This window comes from Notechis scutatus, chromosome Z (genome assembly GCF_049901735.1).
Source record: "Notechis scutatus isolate UNSWTSFEM ecotype Mainland chromosome Z, rNotScu1.2, whole genome shotgun sequence".
In the NCBI taxonomy this organism is placed as follows: Eukaryota; Metazoa; Chordata; class Lepidosauria; order Squamata; family Elapidae; genus Notechis; species Notechis scutatus.
In genome coordinates, this window is record NC_142025.1 from 30638456 (window position 1) to 30661920 (window position 23465).

Consider the following 23465-nt stretch of genomic DNA (forward strand, 5'->3'; position numbering starts at 1 on the left):
GTAACCTTATCTGTTATTTTTGGCAGCCTTGCACAGTTTTGGTGAGGCTCGTGCTTATCAAAGTTAATTAGTTTGCAGCAGCCTTTTAACCGGGGATTTGTAAGAATCATTAAAAGGTTTCTGTTCCCTTTGGTTCGTGTTTGTTTTATTGGAAAAGGGTTTGGGTCAGAACACTTAACATAAATCTGCAAGGCCCTCCAAATGTCCAGAGTGTGCCATCTTTGTTCTAAAGCATGCACAGGATACAGGCAAAAATCAGGTAAGATTAGTTCCTGGGCTCTGTGGAACCACGAATTCACCTTTGGCACGAAGGGTCTAGTCTTAACATAACTTGGTTGGTGTGAAACACACAAAGTTCTTTCCTGACAGATAAAGCTGCCGAAATCCTTCTGGCAGAAGTAATTGCTACTAGGAAGGCCACCTTACAAGACAAAAACTGCAGGGAAGTGTATCTCAGTGGTTCAAAAGGGGCCTCAGTCAGCGACTACAGTACTTTAGAGAGGTCCCATGTCGGATATCGATGAACCACTGGAGGCCTCAGGTTTGTAGCACCTTCAGAAACCTGCAGACTGTGGGATCTCTAGATAAAGATTCCACTCCCCCCAAAGAGGACAAGGCTGCAACCTGTCTCCGCAACGTTAGGTGAAAGTCCCTTGTCTAGGCCCTCTTGGAGGAAGTCCAGCATCTGGGTGATCGAGGCCCCAGTAGGGTCCCTGTCAGATCTAGGGCACTATTCGCTGAAAGCCTTCCAGGTTGCATCGTAGATATGATTGGTGGAGGGTCTCCTGGAGGCTTGGATGGTTCTTATCACCTTGGAGGAATAATTGTCTCGCATCAGAGATCCCCGCTCAATCTCCAAGCGGCCAATTGAAGCCACTGGGACTCCAGATGTAATACTGGTCCCTAGCTGAGCGACACTCTTCCTCCGGTATCCTCCAAGGCCGGGAGACAGAAAGATTTACTAAGTCTGCAAACCATTGCCTTCTGGGCCAATGAGGGGCTACAAGAATGAGTTCTGCTTTTTCCCTCAACAGTTTCTGGATCACCCTTGGGATCACAGGCAGAGGAGGAAAGGCATAGAGGAGTTCCCGTGGCCAAGGGCAGCTTAAAGCATCTGCTCCCTCTCTAGAACCACAAACCTGGAGTAGAATCTCAGGAGTTGCGTGTTGTCCTGGGAAGTGAAGAGAGCCGCAGCTGGCACTCCAAAGCGTTCTGACAGCTCCTGAATTAAAGTGGGGTGCAAATGCCACTCTGCATGGTCTATGGTGGCTCTGTTAAGCTAGTCGGCCTCAACATTGGCCACACCTGCAATGTGCTCAGCTCTGAGCGATACTTGATGTCTCTCTGCCCATAAACAGATTTGTTCTGCTTCTAGCATCAAAGGCCAGGAATATGCCCACCTTGGCGGTTAATATGTGCCTTGGTTGACACATTGTCAGTCAAAACCAGGATGTCCTTATCTGAGACAGTGTCCTCTAAATGTCTTAGGGCCAAATGGACCACCCTAAGCTCTAGCTCCCCCAAGCCAAAAGCGGGGTAACGGTGTGGATGGTGTTTCTACACACCTCCCGCTCAAATACGACACTTGATGTAGATCGGCCCTGAGCCAATCCACAGTCCAACAGGCTGGGCTAAAGCTCCGACCGAGCTGTCTTTAACAGCTATCAGATCAGTAGACCGGTTCTCAGTTGAAGATAGAATTCAGGATTGGTTATTTTTCTCTATTTTTTATTATTATTTTGAGATTAAATTTTGAGTCTTTTAGGAGCAAAAATTAACACATCATGCAGCCAGCTGACTGAGTCAATTTCTGGGATGACCCTAGCAACAGGGGTAGTGTCTTCAAAAATTGACAGTCAGTCCAATCAGCAAGAGGTGACTGATTACCCAATCCTGAATGCTATCTCCACCACAACGAATAGATGGGGTGGGGACAGTCAGAGGTAGTATTTGCCGGTTCTCCGAACTACTCTAAATTTCCACTACCGGTTCTCCAGAACTGGTCAGAACCTGCTGAATACCACCTCTGGTTCACCATCTTTAGTTATTTATAAAAATAAAAGAAATATAGTGGAACAATTTGATTCCTGGGCCATGGTGTAGTGACAGTCTGAATGATGAGTCATCTGAAACAATGAATCATAATAAGGAAATATAGTTATTTTAAATATATTTAGAACAATATTAAATAGTTCTTTATTTTTATGGTTTGGTTATTTTTAATCATGCTTTTTGTGAACAGTTGAGATTACAAACCAACTGACTTTATTATTAAGGGTAGACTACCACTTCTTAAGATGAGACATTATTCTTTTGGCTGCAGTTATACTATGTTTAAAAAGTGAAAAAAAACATTGATTGTATTTCATAGCATGCAGAGAATTAATATTTGAATTTCATCTTGTATTGGGTTCACACAATGAGTTATATTGTGATGAATTTGGCTTTGATTTATTGAGGATAATTTTAAAATCATATTTCATGACCTTATGCTAGTCCGTCTATGACTTACTGAAGAAACCCTAATAAGGTAAACCATGTCTCAGCATAATGTGTAATCAAAGTCAGTGTCTCCTTAATCTTTACTTGGTCATAAACTAAAATAAAACCAAAATCACAGTTAGTTAATGTAAAATAAAAATACATAAATTGTGAAAAAAAATATTTAAGAAAAATTGGTGAAGACACTTTAGCATACTGTGTAAACTATACAGCAGTGTTCAGCTGTGATCAACAAAATGAAATCAGAATGAGCGTATAGTAACAACTTAAGATAAAGAGAATCGTAACAGCCAGGATTTAAAAGAAGAATTATGATAATAATTCCTGGCAACTAGCTATGAAGACGAAGCAAGACAAAATAAAGTATTGTTTCAAATACTCCTCCACCACATGGACAGAGTCTCTATTCAGGAAGGATGTTTGAATATGTCCCTTCAATAACAATTAGCATTAAATCTGGCCAAGGATAAAGCCTAAATAATTTTGGAATTATTATGCATCTTAGTTATCTGGCTGGTTGAAGATAATCAATTACGCAGAAAATTTTCAAAAAGGACTGATAACTAATAGAAGACTTGTACCCTTATCTTCCAGAACTTGGTTTGGGGGAAGGAGGGAAGTGTTCTCAATAGCAAAAATAAGATTAAAATTCCTTGCTTTATCCACAGCTACATTTGCAGGAAATAACTTCTCAGAGTCTCCTTAAAGGAAGATGAATATATAGTTTGTACTGTACAAACTATATAGCGGTGCCTCTCCAGGTCTGACTAGCTGTGTGATAAACCATAATAGCAAATGGTGGTTCTTTCATACTTGTTATGGTATAAAATTTAATTCGATTACAAAATTCATCTAAAGTTCTTATTATCAGAAGTTATGTTGGTCAAATAAATCAAAATCAAATTAATATAGCTTGGAATACAAAGCAATAACTGGACTATTAATTTTTTTAATTTTCCAGGAAACAGTATACACGAAGATACTCATTTGAAATTGTTCCAAATTTGGCATGATTTCAATATAAAGCAGATTTTTTTTTTGAAACAAATTTTATTAATTTTAAAGACAAACAAAGCATCATTAGACATTAAAGACATTAAACCTCTTTCCATTGTAAATTTTTACAAGGCAGATAAAACATTATTTTATACAATATAATTCTAATATATCCCATTTCCACTTAAATATTTTTTAGCAAATTTCTCATTATTTCTCTTTGCTCTTATTCAATTACATTTCTTCTATATTTATCCATTTTATACTCATCATATTCATATTTCCCTCTGCCTTGTTTACAAATATTCTTCTCGCTTTCCCCCAAGGTTTTATTAAATCTCAATCAAACATACACACACAAAACACAAAAACATAAAACTTCTTTTTAAAAAGTAGCTTGGCCCCGGATTACCTCTCTTTGTATGGACTTCAATTAAATTCATGTTCAACTTATATGCCATTACCTATCTTATTACCCTTCTATATCTTCATTATAACTTCTCCCCGCTTTCCACTCTTCTTAATTCTATTTTATTTATTTCATCTTAATTTAAATCATTATATTTGTATCTTTTGTCCATTCTTTTCCAAATTATCCATTTATCTCATTCATATTAGAAAAAAAAAATTCTCCTGAAATCACTAATTGAAGTATGATGCCTTTCCATCGCTCCCCTAAATTAACATTTAAGGTAACACCTAGTTCCCTATCTAATTCTGCTTAGTACATTCTACTTACTAAAATAGTAAATCCATAAAGTAATTAAATATATAATTAAACATTAAATCTCATAGCATTCCAATTATCTATCTCAAAAACAAATACCATAATAATAAGTTCATACACACATCCACACAATAGTCAATTAAACTCTATACTTAAACTAAGTATTTTAAACATTCCTTTTAATATTTTATTAAATCTTAAAATCTATCATTATTAAACCTTTAATGTTTTAATCTTTACTTAAATCTTATAAAATTCTAATTTTCTATTTCTAATACAAATACTACAATACTATCATGTACCTTGCAGAAACATTTTGGAACAAAGTTATGCATTACCCATTATCCCTAAAAAAAAGATTTCTTTTCCACATCTTGTTTCATACCTTTGTGGCTTTCCCCCCCCCTTCTTCCTTCCTATCTTATCCCATCTGGTCTTTTTACCCCCCTTAGCTTCCCCTCTCTGTTGTATTTCTCTTTTCTTTTGCTTTCTAACATTGTATTGATTTTGCATCTTATTTTTCTCTTTCTTGGATGTTTTTTTAAGTCTTATGTCCTTTTTAATCAACTTTGTAAACTCGTTAAAGATGGCTTCTTCTTCTTCTTCTTCTTCTTCTTCTTCTTCTTCTTCTTCTTCTTCTTCTTCTTCTTCTTCTTCTTCTTCTTCTTCCTCCTCCTCCTCCTCCTCCTCCTCCTCCTCCTCCTCCTCCTCCTCCTCCTCCATTAATTGCTGTGTTTGTTGATAAGTGGCAAGCGCCATTTCTAAAAAGTGAAAAATTTCTCTCACACCGTCTTTACCTTCTTTTTTTATTTTACCATATTCCTCTCTCAGTTCATCAACAGATAAAGCCATTATAAACCTTTTCTTCTTCTTTTTTCTCTTCTTCTTCTTCTTAAAACAACCAAGATAATTCAAAGCTTGAAACAATTCCCCAAAATCCCAAAGTCATCAAACAATCCAAACAGAACACAAAGTTCTTCACACTTTTTCTTCCTGGGGTAATATCAATTGGCAAGGGGAAAAAAAAAACCCCAATCTGTATTTTAAAGTCTTATTGCAATTAACTTCCAGGCATCTCCTCCAACAAAATCTTAATAAAAATTTTCCTTTTGTCCTCTCCCTTCCCACTTATAACAGAAAGCTTTAAATTTTTACCTTCTGTAAAATAGCAGGATTTTCAATATACATTTGTTAAATCCATGTGGAAGGAGAGTAAACTTTCTCTTTAAGCACTTTCACTTGCCGCTTGTAAATCTCTTCTGGAAACAAAGTATCTTTCAAAAAATCAGGATTTTCAGGATAATACTTGTATCTTATAGTCCCAGTTCAGCCAAAAAACTTTCGCTTCAGAACTTTCTCCTTCTTCCTCCAGCACAATCTTGTCCAGCTGTCAGCTTCTTTGTGGCGGCCATTGCTGACCGCCGCTCCACCGCCTTGAGAAAAGAGGGTTAAGCCGGGTGGGGAAGGGGTCTCGCGAAACCCCAACCCCTGTCCGGATCCCTCCTATCTTCGGCTGCCTCTATGGGGCAACCTTAGCCTCCAAACCCGTCCGGATCGGAGGCACCAAGACGGCTAGCGCAACAGGGATCGCGCAGGATCGCGAATCCCTGCCACTGCCGAAGCCGACCAATATCAAGCAGATTTTTGAACACTGAAGCTATAGAGTTGCAGTATAAGTATGCTATTATGCAATATAAGTTTTTAGAAGAGATATTGATTTTAAATATAAGCTCATTGTACAACCATGAATTTTGCTCTTTAATTGGACTGGATACTCAAAATAGTGCTCTAATAATATATTATTCTCATTTCCTAGCTAGAAACTGCACTATTACATAGAAACTTTAGTGTTTTGAGATTCAGATGAAACCTTAAATTCTACAATATACAGAGATGTAATTCTATAATATCGTGAAGCAAACTCTAACAAGGATCTGGAAATCAAACTCAATGGGATTCACAAAGATTGCTATTTTACATGAATTTGGCATATAAGAAAAATAATTACATTGATAATGATATATATTTATTCATTCACTTATACCAAAACAAATTCAGGAGACTCACAATTTTTTAAAAAATAAATGTAAATTAAACAACAAATCACAGCAATAGAGCTATAGCTAATTTATGGTGGAGTAACAGTATATTTAATACTTCTCTTTTGAACTACAACAAGCATGTTCAGAGACTAATATAACGGAATTAACTAAAAAGTGCAAGCAAAGTACCAAGAAAAAAGCTGGACCAAATATTGGAAAGAAACAAATCTGTCCACTACTGTACTAAGTTGTTAGGCAGATCTGATTAAGTTTACTTTAGTTGTTATGAACTAATAAAAACTATTTAATAAAACTTGTCAACCTCATGATAAGCAGGCTTGTAATCCTGCACCTTTGATTGGCCCATGGATAGCGAACAGGGATTGGTCCTTACGGAGCAGTCTGATTGGCTATTAGTTGAACATCTCTCATTGGGCAAAAAAGGTTAAGCATTTGGACATAATTCATTGGTTAACGGGTCAGCAGCCAGCTCTATAAAAGAGCTGCTGCTGCCCAGGGTTTTCATGCTCTGTTCCTAATCCTTAATAAAGAGTTGAAGTTCACTAGTTCTCTGACTCGTCTCCGTTCCTTGCACCCATGCTCAGAATATAACACTGGCGACGAAGGTGGGATGCGGAGACGATAGAGCTGACTGAACACTAAAGAGCGCCAAACAGAGCACGTGGCTGAACGTGCACAAACAACGGCAATAAGGCCAGCGGTGCTATACCACCCGCTCCATTTGACCCGGCAAATGAAGACTGGGACTCATATATGGATCGGTTCCAGATGTTTCTGGAGACCAATAATTTAAAGGACGCCACAACCGGCAAGAAACGAGCAATATTCCTGACCCATTGCAGCCCGGCCGTATTTAAGATGGTGAAATCACTTGCAAAACCGGCTGAGGTGAAATCGATGGACTGGGACACCCTCGCACCCCTCCTACGGGCCCACTATGCACCCGCAGTACCAACACTTGTCCGAAAGCACGAATTTTACCAGAGGGACCAACGGAAAAGTGAAAGTCTTGCAGACTACATCGCTGACCTCCGGAACTTGGGAGGCCTCTGTGGGTTTTCCAACCTCGAAGAAGCTTTGCGAGACCGCATAGTTCTGGGATTAGATGACCAGACGGTGCAGAGCAAGATCATGGCCAAAGGGGACATCGATCTTGCCGATGCCATTGCAGACGCTACCGCAGCAGAAGCAACCAGGAAGTCGGCCGCTCGAATGCGCCACACCAACGCACCGCTCCGTCAACTCGCGAATGACACCTCGCCTCGCCCCGAGAGGCACTCAACAATGGCGCACCATGAAGACCTGGAATCCCCATCAGAAAGTGATGAGGAAGAGGTCAACCGACTCCGGTCCGAACGAGACCAACAAAACCAACGATTCCCGCGACAATGCGCGGGTTGTGGGGCAAACCACTCATGATCCGAGTGCAAATTCCTCGACGCACTCTGCCGTTCCTGTGGAAAAAGAGGCCACATAGCAAAGGTCTGCAGAAGCAAGCGAGGATCCAGTCCAAAGCGCAGAGAGAATAACTGCAGTCAGTCTTCGGGATTCGCTCCTGCGAATCGAAACCACCAGAACTACCAATGGAACAACCACTCCTACAGAAATAAAACACCTACCACTTCAACAAGACGAGAAGAGGCACACCAAACCATTACCATCGGCCATGCTACATCCTTAGATGCAAAAGAGATCCAAGTGAAGGTCGCCATCGAGAACCAACCATGCGTGATGGAAGTCGACTCGGGGTCGTCTCTCTCGATGGTTTCCTGGAAGACCTTCAAACAACTAATCCCGGCCATCCGTCGTCAGGACCTAAGCCCCCAAAGGATCATACTCAAGGATTACCAGGGCAACAGAATCCCGGTCGTTGGGTCCAGCCAAGTCCAAGTCTCCTTCAAGAATCATATCGCATCACTACCGCTGACTGTCGTCGACCGTGACCGGCCTAGCTTATTAGGCCTACAATGGTTTGCCCCGCTCGGGATCGAGGTAGCCGGCATCCACCAAGCTGAGAGCAACGACTGGGAGGAGTCTCTCGTCCAAGAATTCCAGGACGTCTTTTCAGATGAGGTAGGCAAGTACAAGGGGACCCCAATATCGTTTAACCTCAATCCTGAAGTAGCTCCCATCCGCCTTAAGCCTCGTCGGGTGCCTTTTGCACTAAAACCAAAGATCGACGAGCAACTCGATAAATTGATAGCCCAGGGCGTTTTAGAACCAACCGACCACGCACCCTGGGAAACCCCAATTGTAACACCCATTAAACCAGATGGATCGTTAAGAATTTGTGGGGATTATCGGGCCACTTTGAACCATGCACTTCAGCAGAGTGCTTACCTGGTGCCGGTGGTTCAATACCTTCTCCACTCCCTGGGTGGTGGGAAGATATTCGCTAAATTGGATTTAGCACAAGCGTACCAACAGTTGCCCGTAGATGCGGAAACTGCGGAAGCACAAACTATCGTTACGCATAGAGGCGCTTTTAAGTGCAATAGACTCCAATTCGGAGTGAGCGTAGCTCCGGGAATTTTTCAAAGTTTAATGGAGAGACTCTTACAAGGCATAAAAGGGGTCGTGCCATATTTTGATGATGTTTTAATCGCCGCCCCTAATAGAGACATCTTAGAAAAGCGTCTCAGAATGGTTCTAAGGAAATTTAAAGACGCCGTCCTGAAGGTTAAAAAAAATAAATGTCAACTATGTACTGAGAGGGTGGAGTTCCTGGGATACCTTCTCGATAGTGAAGGAATCCATCCCACTGATAACAAGCTAAAAGCGATTAAAAACGCCCCAACGCCTAAAAATAGAACAGACCTCCAAGCCTTTCTGGGGCTCATTAACTTCTACAACATTTTCTTGCCCCAGAAGGCGACTGTAGCGGAGCCCTTACACAGACTTCTTGATAAAAAAGCAACCTGGGTCTGGGGACATCGAGAGGAACGCGCCTTCCAACAAGTGAAAGACTTACTAACCTCCGACGCTGTTTTGATGCAGTACAACGAGACTTTACCCTTAACTATTACTTGCGACGCTTCACCGTTTGGAGTGGGAGTAATCTTAAGCCATGTACTACCAAACGGAAATGAAGCACCTATTGCGTTTTTCTCACGAACATTATCAAAGGCTGAAAGGAACTATAGCCAATTCGATAAAGAGGCCCTTGCTGTTGTGTCTGCTGTGAAGCGCTTTCATGAATACGTGTACGGACGAGCATTTACCATAGTCACAGATCACAAACCATTGCTTGGTATTATAGCGGGAGACAAGCCAACCCCCTATATATTATCGCCAAGAATGACTCGTTGGTCTGAATTCCTAGCTGCCTACAATTATCTGTTGCAACATCGCCCGGGGAAAGCCATTCCCCACGCTGATGCGTTGAGCCATTCCCCACTTCCGGAAACCGTCAATGATCCAGCTCCAACCCTCACGACGCTCCAAATCGAAACGCTGCACTCGCCGCCACTAACAGCGAGAGACATCGCCATCGAGATGAAACGGGATCCTGTCCTGGCATGAGTTCTCAGCTGGGTCGAACAAGGATGGCCAGCCGACCAACTCCACGACGATTTTGCACCATTCAAGAATCGGCAGACAGAGCTTTTCTCCCAGAGAGGCTGCATTCTCTGGGGGGATAGAGTAGTCGTCCCAGAGAGGCTACAACAGACTGTTTTAAAAGTATTACACGAGGGACATCCGGGCATCGTGCGCATGAAGGCGCTCGCACGAAGCTACGTGTGGTGGCCGGGCATTGATAAGCAGATCACAGCCTGGGTAACCACGTGCCAGAAGTGCCAAGACGTTAGCAACGCCCCACCTAAAGCGACGCCAACCGAGTGGGAAACCCCTCGGGGTCCGTGGTCCCGTATCCACGTTGATTTTGCGGGACCCACCAAAGAACACACGTTTTTATTAACAGTTGACGCCTATTCAAACTGGCTAGAAATCCAGAAGATGAAGACAACCACAACAGAGTCAGTCATTAATAAACTGAATAAATTATTCGCAACGCATGGGTTACCAGACGTTTTAGTTTCTGATAACGGGCCCCAGTACACTGCCCTAGCTTTTGAACAGTACCTAGCAGACCGGGGCATCCGCCATGCGCTCACCTCGCCAGCGCACCCTGCGGCTAACGGAAGGGCGGAGCGAATGGTACAATTCGTCAAAAAAACCCTACATAAAATGGACTATGGGGACATCGACGACAAGCTCAACCGAATACTCCTGCTCCAACACATCACCCCACACAGCATCACGAATAAGACGCCTGCCGAACTGCTAATGGGGCGGAAACTTCGCTCTCATCTCGACTGTCTCCATCCTTCTTATTCACCAGAAAAACCTTTTGGATCTAGCGGAAAGTGCCGCGAATTCAAGGTAGGCGACTTGGTGTTTGCTAAAAACTTTTCTGGTGACCCATTATGGGTCCCTGCAACTATTACCCAACCCACCGGCCCCAGATCCTATCGCCTACAGACTAATGATGGGAGAGCATGGAAACGCCATATAGATCAGCTTCGATCCAGATTGGCCCCCACCTCCCGTGACTTTCCTAATTCACAAACTAAAGGGGGAGGGAATATCGAGGAGGCCGAAAACGAAATAGATGACGACGTAATCACGGGGACCCAACAACTTAACCGAAGAAACGCGCAAACTGAAGAAGAATCAGGGAGTGGGGTGGCATCACCGCCCAGAAATAGCACGAGGGAGGCAAGCCCACGGGACCCGGAAGTAAGCCTAGGAGACTGTGATAACAACAATGAGAGCCGCGCCGAGTCCTCCCGCACAAAAACGGAACTTGCCGTACCAGAAAACTTTGGAAGCGTTCCACCAGAATCGGACTGCAGACAAAAACTGGTGGAACTGCGAAAATCAAACAGGCAGGTGAAACAACCTGCATATCTACGCGAGTATGTTACCGCACCCCTCAAACAGAACCTAGGGGGGAGGGGTGTTATGAACTAATAAAAACTATTTAATAAAACTTGTCAACCTCATGATAAGCAGGCTTGTAATCCTGCACCTTTGATTGGCCCATGGATAGCGAACAGGGATTGGTCCTTATGGAGCAGTCTGATTGGCTATTAGTTGAACATCTCTCATTGGGCAAAAAGTTAAGCATTTGGACATAATTCATTGGTTAACGGGTCAGCAGCCAGCTCTATAAAAGAGCTGCTGCTGCCCAGGGTTTTCACGCTCTGTTCCTAATCCTTAATAAAGAGTTGAAGTTCACTAGTTCTCTGACTCGTCTCCGTTCCTTGCACCCATGCTCAGAATATAACATTAGTTATTCACTGTTTATGGACAACTACAATTATTACTTTCTTTCATAGTGACACATTTCAAATTTTGGGTTCTTAGCCTTCATTTCTTAGTAAATCCCTTTAAAAATCATTTAAAAACTACTAAATCAATAAGTGCAGGCTAAGCTTAAACCTCCTAAGCACTGCCAGAATTTCTCATTAGCTGTAGAGTTGGAAACTATATAAATTAATATTTCCAATGGATAAAGTGAATAAAGGTTGGGGAAGTCTCCAACTTTTCTACCAATTCCACTTGCAACTGATTGCATAACTAAATATAGAAAGAATCCTACACATAATTAAGAATTTTATTGAACCCAGAATTCAATTATGTGAAAGAACATACCTGTGTTTTGCCCCTTCCAAACCACCTGGCCACAATATTAACATCTATGTTTGGTTCCTCACAGAACCCTAGAATGTTTTTTGTAATTTCATTCAGCTATTCCAGAGCATTTTTAGAAATGCAGGAAAAAATCTATACTGTATTCCAAAATCTTGATGCATCTATACAGACTACAATTATTGGCTCAATTATCAACAAAATTTAGCATAAAGGATTTAAAGAACATTTGTCTCCTTGATCTAAATAATGAGAACCTCATTATTTGAGTAATACTCAAGGAGCTAAATCCTTGCTCCTTTCCTTGCATTTGGCTAGAGAATGAAACAGTGATTAGCAGAGTGTAGTTATATCCTTTAGATTCAAAATGGAAAATGTGACACAAAGCTCTACCAATATGTTGTTGCCAGAGATAGAAACAAAGCAAATACAGGGATACTCGCAGATTAGTTTACAGAAAGATATAACATCAATATCAGATATGATCTTATAGCACTATCTAGCTGAAAAATCCAGGAAAGACAAATAAAGTTAAGAGTTTAACTGGGTATGTCTTTTTGTACAGAAGTTTCTCTTACTTGGTTGATTTTCTAAATAAGTTTCAAACATTTCTTTAAAAAAATTACTCCCCTTTTTGATACTCTTTTGAAATGAATGTTGTATAGAAACACTGGGTAACTTTTTTTTTTTTCCAAATTTCCTTGGCCATTTCAGCTATTGGAAATTAGCAGCAGCTGTCAATTATGGTTGGCACTCAGGATACAAACTAGAAAATGCTTCACAATATGGATTGTTCCCGTTTAATAACAAGCTACATTTCAAGATCTACTCTTAAACTGAATTTGTATATATAAGCCAGAAAAGTATTATACAGTAAGTAGAATTGTGTGATAAACTTGAACAATTGTGTATTTAACTCAAATTAGGCTACAATTGACCTTATTTTTAAGGATAGATTGACCAGGATGTTCTTAACTTATGGATTTGCTCTATTGGACATTTGGATTTTCTTTTTTCTTAGATAGGCATTACATACATGATCTCATTTTTTTTTTTGCAATATAAGCCTTTATATAGTCATAGATCAGAAATGAAAATAATCAAACAAGTACAACATAAAGTATTATGTTCAATAAACAAAAATAAAACAATATAAAAGCACTGTCAGAATTGTTTCCTTGTATCATTCATATACTTTTAATTGATTTTAATTGCTATATTCTTTTTAATTTTTTAAAGTTGCAGATCTAATTTTTACAGGAATCCTGGGTTAATAAACAAGACAGAAGTTTGTAGGAACTAAGGTTATTTTTAGAATAACTGTGATATCTTTGAAGAAAAAAAGCATGACTTCTGGTGCAAGCAGTCAAATAGAAATTGTTCTTGTCAGGTGGGATGTAACTGATAACACTACAGAGCAGTTATTGGAATGATTTCTTGAAATATACCTCCATATAACTACAAATTAGATTCTAAAACCTAGCTTTAGGAATGTCCAACTATTAGAATTATGCAAACGTCAAGTTGAGGGCAACAGAACCAAAATAGCAAATATAGTATGCCACAAAAGACTCAGCTGATGGACAAGGGATTAATAGCAAAGCTAGCTGAGTTAAAAAAAACAACAAACATTATCTGCTATTTATAAACTCTGTAGAACTGTAGTAATTTAATCAGCAAATTTAAAATTAAGTAGTCGACCCCAATACCGTTTTTCTGGCTTACTGCAATTTGAGAAATGGACATATTTACTAAGGAACATTGATTATATTATAGTTTGGTGAGTTATGTGATCCAGTTATGATTTATTCATTAATCTATTGTTAAATGATTTAGCATGTGTGAACCTCATTCTAATTGGTAACCAGTTATAAATGATAGGTCCCCAGAATGGATGCACTCTTGAATTAAGTCCAGAAGAGAAGCAGCATCTTGCTTCCTACTCTTTGAGTAGGGGTGTGTACATACAGGATAGCTCCTTTTCTGAAAAGGGTTAGAGGCATTAGATAAACTGGCATTATGCTGATGATATGATTTCGTTGCTCGTCACACGATCAATGCGCGGACAGCAGAGGATGGAAACTACGGTCCAACTTCTCCAGAAAAAAACCTCAATTTGGTAAAAGTTGCAAATGAAATACTGCCCTATTTCAAAAGGAAACTTTAATACTTTTAACACGCCTCCACCATACTATTGTTTAGCCCCCAATTCCTTATCCTAAAAGCCACCCCTTTCGAATAAGAGCATTCGCTTTCCTAATTCTTCCCTCGCTCATCTTATTCCCACCAATCACATTAGACCTCCCATCCGACCGCCACTCCCTCTTCCAATCAACGTTGCTTTTGCTTTTATTTATATACGTCTGTGGGCGAGCATGCATATTCTCGTCACTCGGAGCTGCCCAATCAGCTTTAGAGGATGACGGACGTTATAGAAGCGGCATCGACAAAAAGGGGAGGGAGGACGGGTTAATTCAGTTTCTGTCTCTTGGCGGAAGGACTCTGGGCAACGCTAGAGATCGTTGGAGAAGTGGAGATGGGGGAGAAGGTTAATCCCCACCACCTTCGCCCGTCCGGATCTTTCCGCGCGCTTGGAGGAACCCGCACCGGCGCCAGCTAGAAGACGCGAAGGAGGTGGAGCCGTGGGCGGGATCTGCTGCGCGGGCCAGACAGAGGAGGAGGCGGGGCTGCTGGGCAAGGAGTCGTTGGCGGAAGTGAGGAGCCGGAGCGGTGGCTGAAACGGCGGAGGACAAGGATATCTCAGGCGGGATAGCCTCACCTCGCCTCGCTATGGTTCTCCTCGAGCTGCGCGAGCAGGTAGAAGCTCCCGGGGCGGAGGGTCAACGGCGCTGCCTTGCTCCGCTTCCTTGAGTCTTTCTGAGGGAGTGAGCCTAGCCGCCTGTTTTCCCTCCGGGAGAAGGTGACAGGCTGGGTTGCGGGAGGGGAGGCACTATGGCGGCATTGGGAACGGCTGGTGATGGGTGGGGTTGTGGTGTCCCTGCCGCGCTGAATGGCTTCAGGCTTAGTGACGGAGCGCGAGGGAGAGGAGGAGGCGGCGGCGACGGGGGGAACCGCGTTTGATCTCCGTGCGTGCCGGCGGAGGTGCTGGGAAGCGCGCCCGCCTGCCGGGGGGAAAAAGGCGAGGAGTGGCGGGCTGTTGAATCCACACCCCTTCCTTTCCTTTTTCTTCTCCTCCTCACCCATCCTCCCATTCCCCTCGAGGCCCCACCTCCTTTCCCAGGTTACCCCTGCTTGGGCCTAACAGGTGGCAGCCAGTCGCTTCTCCTCTCGGGTCCCGCCTGTTCTCAATTCCTTCGAGGCCAGAACTGTCGCGCGGGCACGCTTCCAGGCGCACGCCCCCCCCCCACCTCGTTTCCCAGCCCTGTGTCTCGTTGGGACCTTGAATAGGTGTCCTGTTTTTGTGTAGCAGGAAGGGCTGCGGAAACTGGACATAAAGCGATGACCTTTTGCCCTCCGTAGTTATGTCCAAAGCGACTGCTCCTATGTATGGCGGCGAAAAACAGAAAAGTGGATCCGACCGAAGGGTAATGTTACTTCAGCCAGATCTTCTTGGGCATCCCTCCATTAGAAGCTTAGGTTGCTGAATGTTAGTGAAGGAGACTGGTACAAGTGTTGTTTTGTCTTTTCTATGCTTTTCCACTAAAAGGCTCAAGTAACACGTTGAGGTGCATCTGCCTTTTAGCCTGATCTATTTAAAATGGAGCTCCATAGGTCCTTCATTCTGTCCTATCCATTTTAAGATATTGCGACTGTACAGTAGGTATATTGGCATCAGATCTGAGATATTTAAGGTTTTCGTGAACATTCAGAACAATCCAAGTAAGATTTAGTGAATTGGCAGTGCCAATATGAAGTTAATAATAAAGGAAGGATTTGAACTCACATTTGCCTGATAATGAGCTAAAGTGAGTCCCTATACTGTTTTTCTGTTTGTCAGTGCTTATAACCCAATACCATATTTGCAGCATTGATATCACTGATCTTTTTGCCCATCCAAGAGTAGACAAGAGAGAGATCAAGGTTTCTTTTTACTTAAAAAATATAATGTTCCCAAACAAATTATTAATGTAGTGTTTAATTTTTTTTTTAAAAAAATATTTTTGTTAATGGAGAAATTGTCCTGCTTTTCTTAATATACATATTTACAGTTTTGTTTTTTTAATCTACATAATCTTATTGCATATCAGAAATTCTCATTTATCCTAGCTATATTTTTGTATGTTTTATTTCAAACCTTCTGCTTTTACTTCTTTGCTACACAAAATGCTTGAGCACTTTTTAAATATTTGCTTGCTGCGAATTATTTAATTATGTTTCATGTAAGTATTTTCAATTTCTTTTGCCAATGTTTTTAAATTGTGGTGTACATGCTAGTTCTAATGTGTGACTGTCAATCTTAATGTGTGACTGTCAATCTTAATTATCGTTTCTGGTGGTCTGGTGGCTTGCTTTTTGTTGCTTTGGTATCTGGGCAGCCAATTTTATGTATGGGGAAGTGTGACTGAACAGGTTCTCTGGTTAATTACTCTTGCCCAGGTATTTGGTTTTAGTATTTGGCTTTTATATTGTCAGTTGACAGCTTAACAGAAATGTAATTTAGCAATCCATTATTACAATGTATGTATGCATAGCATAGGCGAACAAACCCACTGGGATAAGATTTGGCTGTCCATTTGCATTTAAACACACAGGTGACTGTTGAAGACTGCAAAATCTACATTCTGGACAGAGGACCACTGGTTTCAAGGAGAGGTAAAAGAGGCTATGTTCAAATTGAACATTCCTCTTTCAATAAAAGGAGACACCACCTATGTGTTTACAACACAATCCTTTCAGCAGTTCCAAAAAGGTTCCACACCCGTTTGCACTCTGCGAATTCAGGTCACTCTGAGGGTACTTGTAACTCCCCAAGTGACCTCAATGATTTTGAGATCTAACTACCGACCTTCAGAGTGCTAATGATCAGATGATTGCAAAGAATATATGGACGAGAAGTGAAATGTTTACAAGGAAAAAAACCAAGAAAATCTAGGGTCTTTGGTTAAGCATCTTTTGAGACAAGGTGTTTGAGAATCTCCATAGATATTTAAGCTGAAATGACATTTGTTTGAAAGGGATTATGCATTATGATATACAGTAAAAAGATAGATTAATGTTTTGTAGTGGTTGAATGCCATCTTTTTCCAGTGGTTTTGCTTCCTGAGAGGTCGGTTCCAATAGATGGGTAGGAAGGGTCAAGCCCATGTTATGAGGCAGCATAGGGCTTAGACCTTTTCCCATTGTTATTTTCCCCCTTATTATTAAATAGCGACTTAAAGTCCCTCAGTGAAATAATTTGTCAACATAAGGTGTGGAGGGAGGGGATGAAGTATATTTCAGTGCATTGCAAATTGGTGTAATGGTTTAGGGTTCTTGCTTAATTTGGTTCAATTTGCAGTGATGCACACATCTAGATTTGCTAATTTAACACTTCAGCTGAAAGAGCTCCACAGGCTGCCAATCACCTTGTGGATGTAATTCAGATGCTGGTTATCTTTATTGTGCTGCATGGGCTTGATTATCTCCAAAATCACCTCCATATAGAGTCTGCCCCATCGTAAGATTAAGGAGATAAGCCTGTTGAGAAGCCTTATACTTAATCATCTGTATGATTCCATAATCGGTTTTTTCAATGATAGCTTGCTTCTAATGGAATAACTTGATATTTTCTATATGGACCATCATCACCCAGATGAGTTCCCAGAGTATGAAGAAAACCTAGTTCTGGAATATTTGAGGGATTTAAAGATTGTTTAACTTTGTTGGATGGTGCTATTAGGGCATATGTTAGAATCTCTTCCTTTAGTTTTAATTTTTTTATGTTATACACTAAAACTGGGTAGAATAGAACAGGATAGCAATCTTACTAATAATGGTGTAGAATGTAGGTAATAAGATGCTGTATCTGTGATGTGTATACAAAATATTTACCATGGACTTAGAGTGTACAGCCTTCAGTAACTTGTTTTAGATTTCAAAAATTTAATAAATGCAGATGTTAGTAGGCAAGGAATTGAGAAATATAAATGCTATCTAAACCTAACCTTCCTTTTTCTTTTCATGTCCATATTTCTGGTATATTAAATCAATTTCCTGTTATGTTTGAACTGGAAAGTTGATTTAAAATGCTGACTGCAAAGTTCAAATTGATGTTTCATTTTTTAAAATCAGAAATGTTTGTAAGTACTTTACTTAAGTCTCCTGGCTGAGCACCAACAGCATCATTGACATTAAAAATAGTATGCTTTCCCCTAAAGTGGATGCTGGAAAGGACAGAATTTGATGTTTTTTTGTACTCTAATAGCAAGGAGTTTTGGAGAAGTATCATTACCTTTGATTGAACTTGCTATCATGAAACTTTGATAATTTAATTTGTAATGTACTAAATAAACCTTATATGTGTACTGTGTATTATGCTTGGACATTTGTATGGTAGTATAATACTAGCAGTTGATTTTTGAGGATCCTTGAGACTATGGAAGCAGTATCTGGACAAAGCGTAGAATTTAGGGGGGAGCAAAATTGCTACCTTGTTTGTTTTTCATGCTTTAATATTATGACTTGCAATACTATTGCCATAAAACGTCTATAGTAATGTAGGTTACTATAGTAATAAGGACAAATTTCTATTTGATAAATGTTGTATCAAACATTGATACATTGACACCATAAATGGTGTATCAAAATCATAATTCTGCAGAAATATTCTTAACTGATTTAAACAATCAGTTGGGTTTTAACCTCATAAACTATGTATGGGCTTATGCCTAGAGAAGGAATAAATACAATGAACATAGAGAATAGAATAACAGAGTTGGAAGAAACCTTGGAGGTCTTCTAGTCCAACCCCCTTTTCAAGCAAAAGTCCCTATACTACTTCAGACAAGTGGCTATCCAGGCTCTTCTTAAAAGCCTTCAGTGATAGGGCATTCATAACTTCTGAAGGCAAGCCATGGTATTGGTTAATAGTTCTCACTGTTAGGAAATTTCTCCTGAGTTCTAGGTTGTTTCTCTCCTTGATTAGTTTCCATCCATTGTTTCTTGTCTTGCCTTATGGTGCTTTGGAAAATAGACTGACACTCCCTCTTCTTTGTGGTAGCCGCTCAATTGCTATCACGTTGCCCCTAGTCTTCTTTTCACTAGACTAGATATATCCCAATTCTTGCAACCATTCTTTATAACTTTTAGTCTTGGGCCTCCCAATCATCTTTGTTGCTTTTCTCTGCACTCTTTCTAGTGTGTCAACATCTTTTTTATATTGTGGTGACCAAAACTGGATGCAGTATTCCAAATGTACTTACTAAGGCTTTGTAAAGTGGTACTAATACTTTGCATTATCTTGATTCTTTCTTTTTTAAAAAAACAAATTTTATTCAATTTTTCACATAAAAACAAAAAGCTCTTTTTAGTGGACAACATATTTCCGGGTCATCACTTTTACATACAAATATGACAATAGTTATACATTCATATATGCATACTTAATTTATTATTACCTTTTCCATTTCAAACTTTCCGAAAGGAGAGAAACAAGCAAATTAATCCTAGTCTCTTACATTAATCTCAATCAAAACATCTTTTCGTTCTACTTCAATTATTTCAAATATAATCCTTTAATATTTATTTTAAAAATAAAAGTAACAATATATGTTTGCCTAATAAAAAAAAGTTACCAATGTCTCTCCTTCCTTTTAATAGTCTGTATTAGCTTATTAATTTAAGTAGTTCTTTAATCTGTCATATTTTCTTTCCATCACACATTCTTTCTATAGATTCTAGGTTAATACAAGTTTTAACACAAAAGAAAAAGAAACAAGTATAGGTTTCCCCCCTTTTACTGCTTTGAGTGTGACACAGTGGTTAAAATATACCTTTATTCCTTCATCTTAATTCCCAATAAACCATTATTTTAAGTAGTTACAGTAATAATCATTACATCTTTTCTTTTGGATTCCGCAACATATTTTCCCCCCTTAATTTTATTTCTAATTTTAAAAGAAGTAAAAGGGAAAAATTGACTATTCAATTTCTGGTCACTGATATTAACCTCATTTTTAAACATTTTCACATCCATTTCAATTATTACAATTTCTTCAATAAACCTTAACTTTTGAGAATAAAAATAAAGATATACACTGCTCAAAAAAATAAAGGGAACATTTAAACAGCACAATGTAACTCCAAGTCAATCACACTTCTGTGAAATCAAACTGTCCACTTAGGTAGCAACACTGATTGACAATCAATTTCACATACTGTTGTGCAAATGGAATAGACAACAGATGAAAAGCATAGGCAGTTAGCAAGACATCCCCAATAAAGGAGTGGCTCTGCAGGTGGTGACCACAGACCACTTCTCAGTTCCTATGCTTTCTGGCTGATGGTTTGGTCACTTGAATGCGGGTGGTGCTTTCACTCTAGTGGTAGCATGAGACGGAGTCTACAACCCACACAAGTGGCTCAGGTAATGCAGCTCATCCAGGATGGCACATCAATGCGAGCTGTGGCAAGAAGGTTTGCTGTGTCTGTCAGCGTAGTGTCCAGAGCATGGAGGCGCTACCAGGAGACAGTCCAGTACATCAGGAGACATGGAGGAGGCTGTAGGAGGGCAACAACCCAGCATCAGGACCGCTACCTCTGCCTTTGTGCAAGGAGGGACAGGAGGAGCACTGCCAGAGCCCTGCAAAATGACCTCTAGCGGGCCACAAATGTGCATGTGGCTGCTCAAACGGTCAGAAACAGACTCCATGAGGGTGGTATGAGGGCCCGACGTCCACAGTCGGGGGTTGTGCTTACAGCCCAACACCGTGCAGGATGTTGGCATTTGCCAGAGAACAGCAAGATTGGCAAATTTTCTTAAAAGTTCAATGTTACCTTAATCCCAGGGTACTTTTTGTTTAGTTGTTTTGCCCAATTGTCTCGATTCAGATGTTATCCACCTCTTTCTTCCCTCCTGCACAAATCTTAGTCCGGCTGAGTCCTCTTTGGGGTGGCCATTTTAGACCACTGCTTCAGTCGTTTTTGGGGAGAAAAAGACCAAGCCCAGGAGGGGAGATGCGGCTCCCCTCAACCTGGCTTGCAACTTCCCCTTACCGCCCCTCCAAGGTAGCTTCAGCCCCTAATCGCAATGATCGGGGCTCTCTGATGAAAGAGCATGGACCATAGCCGCGGACAGTCGCAATCTACGATCCGTCAGCGAGGAGGGCTCAACCCGGAAGTCCATCTTGATTCTTTCTATTAATGCAACTTAGGATTGCATTGCCTATTTTGGCTGCTGCAGCACACTGCTGGCTCATATATAAGGGATTGTCCGCTGGGACTGCAAAATCACTCTCACAGTTATTGGTATTCAGCCAAGTTTAACCTAATCTGCACCTGTACAATTGGTTTTTCTTGCCTAGGTGTAAAACCTTACCCCCCCCCCAAACTGTGTTTTTTTTTAAAAATCTGGAATTAGAAAAAAAAAAATCCAGTCACTCTGATCTACAGAGTTTACGTATTTCCTTTGTCAAACATAAGTTCTTTTTTCCCTTTCTTACGCCCCACCCTGTTGTCCCCCCGTTAAATCCAATAGTGCCTTGATTTTTGTCATACTTTTATTTCTCTCTAAAACTCTGTCTTCTTCAGAAGAAAAAGAAAGACAAATGAAAAAACTGGGTTATGTCACTCCACTAGGTTTTATTTTCTCTTTTCCTTTTTTTCATTTGTTACATTACCCGTCGTGCAGATAGGCCAACCTGGATTGTTGGGGTGGGGAGCTGGAGCTGGGGAGGGGTTTTTAACTCTCATCTTTGCCTTTCTCTCTTACACCCATGCACTCTCATGCACACCTAAACACACCCTCTCGCTTGAGAAATCGCAGTTTAAAACTTGGGAAGGACAATGAGGACTAGTCACCAAAAAGGGAAGTCAAAGAGAACATCTGCTTCTTGGGTTAACAGTTGCCTATTTTCCCTTGACACGGTTCAAAGCCAGTGGAAGGAAGACAAAGGGGAAGGGAAGAAAGGGGGAGCCTGGAGAAGGAGATGAGAAATAGCTGAAAATGGAGAAAGAAGAGGGGGAAAAAACATTCTCAGACTCCAGAAAAGGATCACTGACGTGAAAAGGGAGGAGGAGGAAGGCTGCTAGTTTTCAAAGTTTCTAAGTGCTACCTGCTTCTAAAGTGGGCCTTTCTCCCACAGCAAGCCAAAATCTCGACCTTACTTTTAACCACATTGAATTTCATTTTATTACCTAGGGCCTAGTTCAAGTCTCTTGAGATCCATTTAGAGCTTGAACTTATTTTTTGGAGTGTTCCTGACAGCTTAGTGTCATCTGCAAATTTGATAAATTTCACTTCTATTCCTCATCTAAATCATTATGAAGATATTGAAGAGAACTGGAACCAAAATGGAACCTTGAGATACCCTACCCTACTGTTTACTTCTCTACATGCAGATATAGTTCCGTTAAAGATTATACATTGAGTATGATTTATCAGCCAGTTACAAATCCATCTGGTGGTGGTGCTGTCTATCCCAACTTTTTCTAGCAAAAAGTAGATAGTGGTCTACTTTGACAAATACCTTACTGAAATCTAAGTATATTATGTCCACAGCATTTCACTGATCCACTAGTTTAGTCACTTTGTCAAAAATAAAATAAGATTGGTTTGGCATGATCTGTTTTATCTGTTTTATAGTTCACAACGTTCACAATGTTTTATAGAGATTGAACTAGTTCATCCCCTTAACTCCATGCTCTCTTCTCAATGAACTGAAATCATGTGATTGATAACTTTAATAAAGAAGTGTTCGTTATTGTCCAGAGAGTTTTGTTTCAGATCAAATGAACGTTAGTTGAATTTTTTTCAGATTTTGCCACTGAACCCAAATTGGGGAAGATGGGCATATAGGCTCTTCAGTTCTTTGTTCTTTTAGATCAGTGGTTCCCAAAGTGAGCGGTACTGCCCCTGGGGGGCAGTGGGAAGACTTAGGGGGGCGCTAAAAGGCAAGGGGGGCAGAAGGGGGTGCTAAGAGGCAAAGGGGCGTCAGAGGAGTGCTGGAGATGGGCCCCTTGCAGGGCGCAATTCAGCTTCCCCCCACCCCACTTGCCTGACTTACTGGTGGCCGAGAGGAAGGCGAGCCAGGGCTGACCTGTTGCCGTTTTGGTCCCGCCTGGATTCTCTGCAGCTGCTGGGCCTTGCCTGCTGGGGTAGGGGTGGTGTGACTGACTAGGGAGCATGATGCTATGCCTCCTGCATCGCCCCTTGCCTGCTGCCCCTTTTATATGCCTCCTGCCAGCCTGTGTGCTTTGGCTGAATGCGGGCCGCCACTGTGAGAATGACATGAGTCAAGCCTCACGAGAGCAGATCTTCCACCCATGGAGCTTGCATAGTGGCGGCCCGCACTCAGCTAAAACACTTAGGGGGCGGCTGGCAGAGGGGCGATGCAGGCGGTGTAAGCCTCGTGCTTTCTGGTTGC

At 41.0% G+C, this 23465-nt stretch overlaps 1 protein-coding gene across 4 annotated transcripts in view; it reads left to right on the forward strand.

The window, feature by feature from the left end:
- Nucleotides 1-14318: 14318 nt before the first annotated feature.
- Nucleotides 14319-23465, forward strand: part of ANKRD28 (ankyrin repeat domain 28) — a 103410-nt gene continuing 94263 nt past the window's right edge. Inside the window, exons 1-2 of one of the 4 annotated variants that reach the window (XM_087944898.1) lie at nucleotides 14645-14760; nucleotides 15371-15488. In XM_087944898.1, the coding sequence (XP_087801024.1) occupies nucleotides 15426-15488 (63 nt within the window). In that variant the 5' untranslated portion in view covers nucleotides 14645-14760; nucleotides 15371-15425. Of the gene's footprint in view, nucleotides 14761-15370; nucleotides 15489-23465 lie in introns of all 4 variants that reach the window. The other 3 variants (XM_026673575.2, XM_087944901.1, XM_087944900.1) reach the window with 3 other exon arrangements.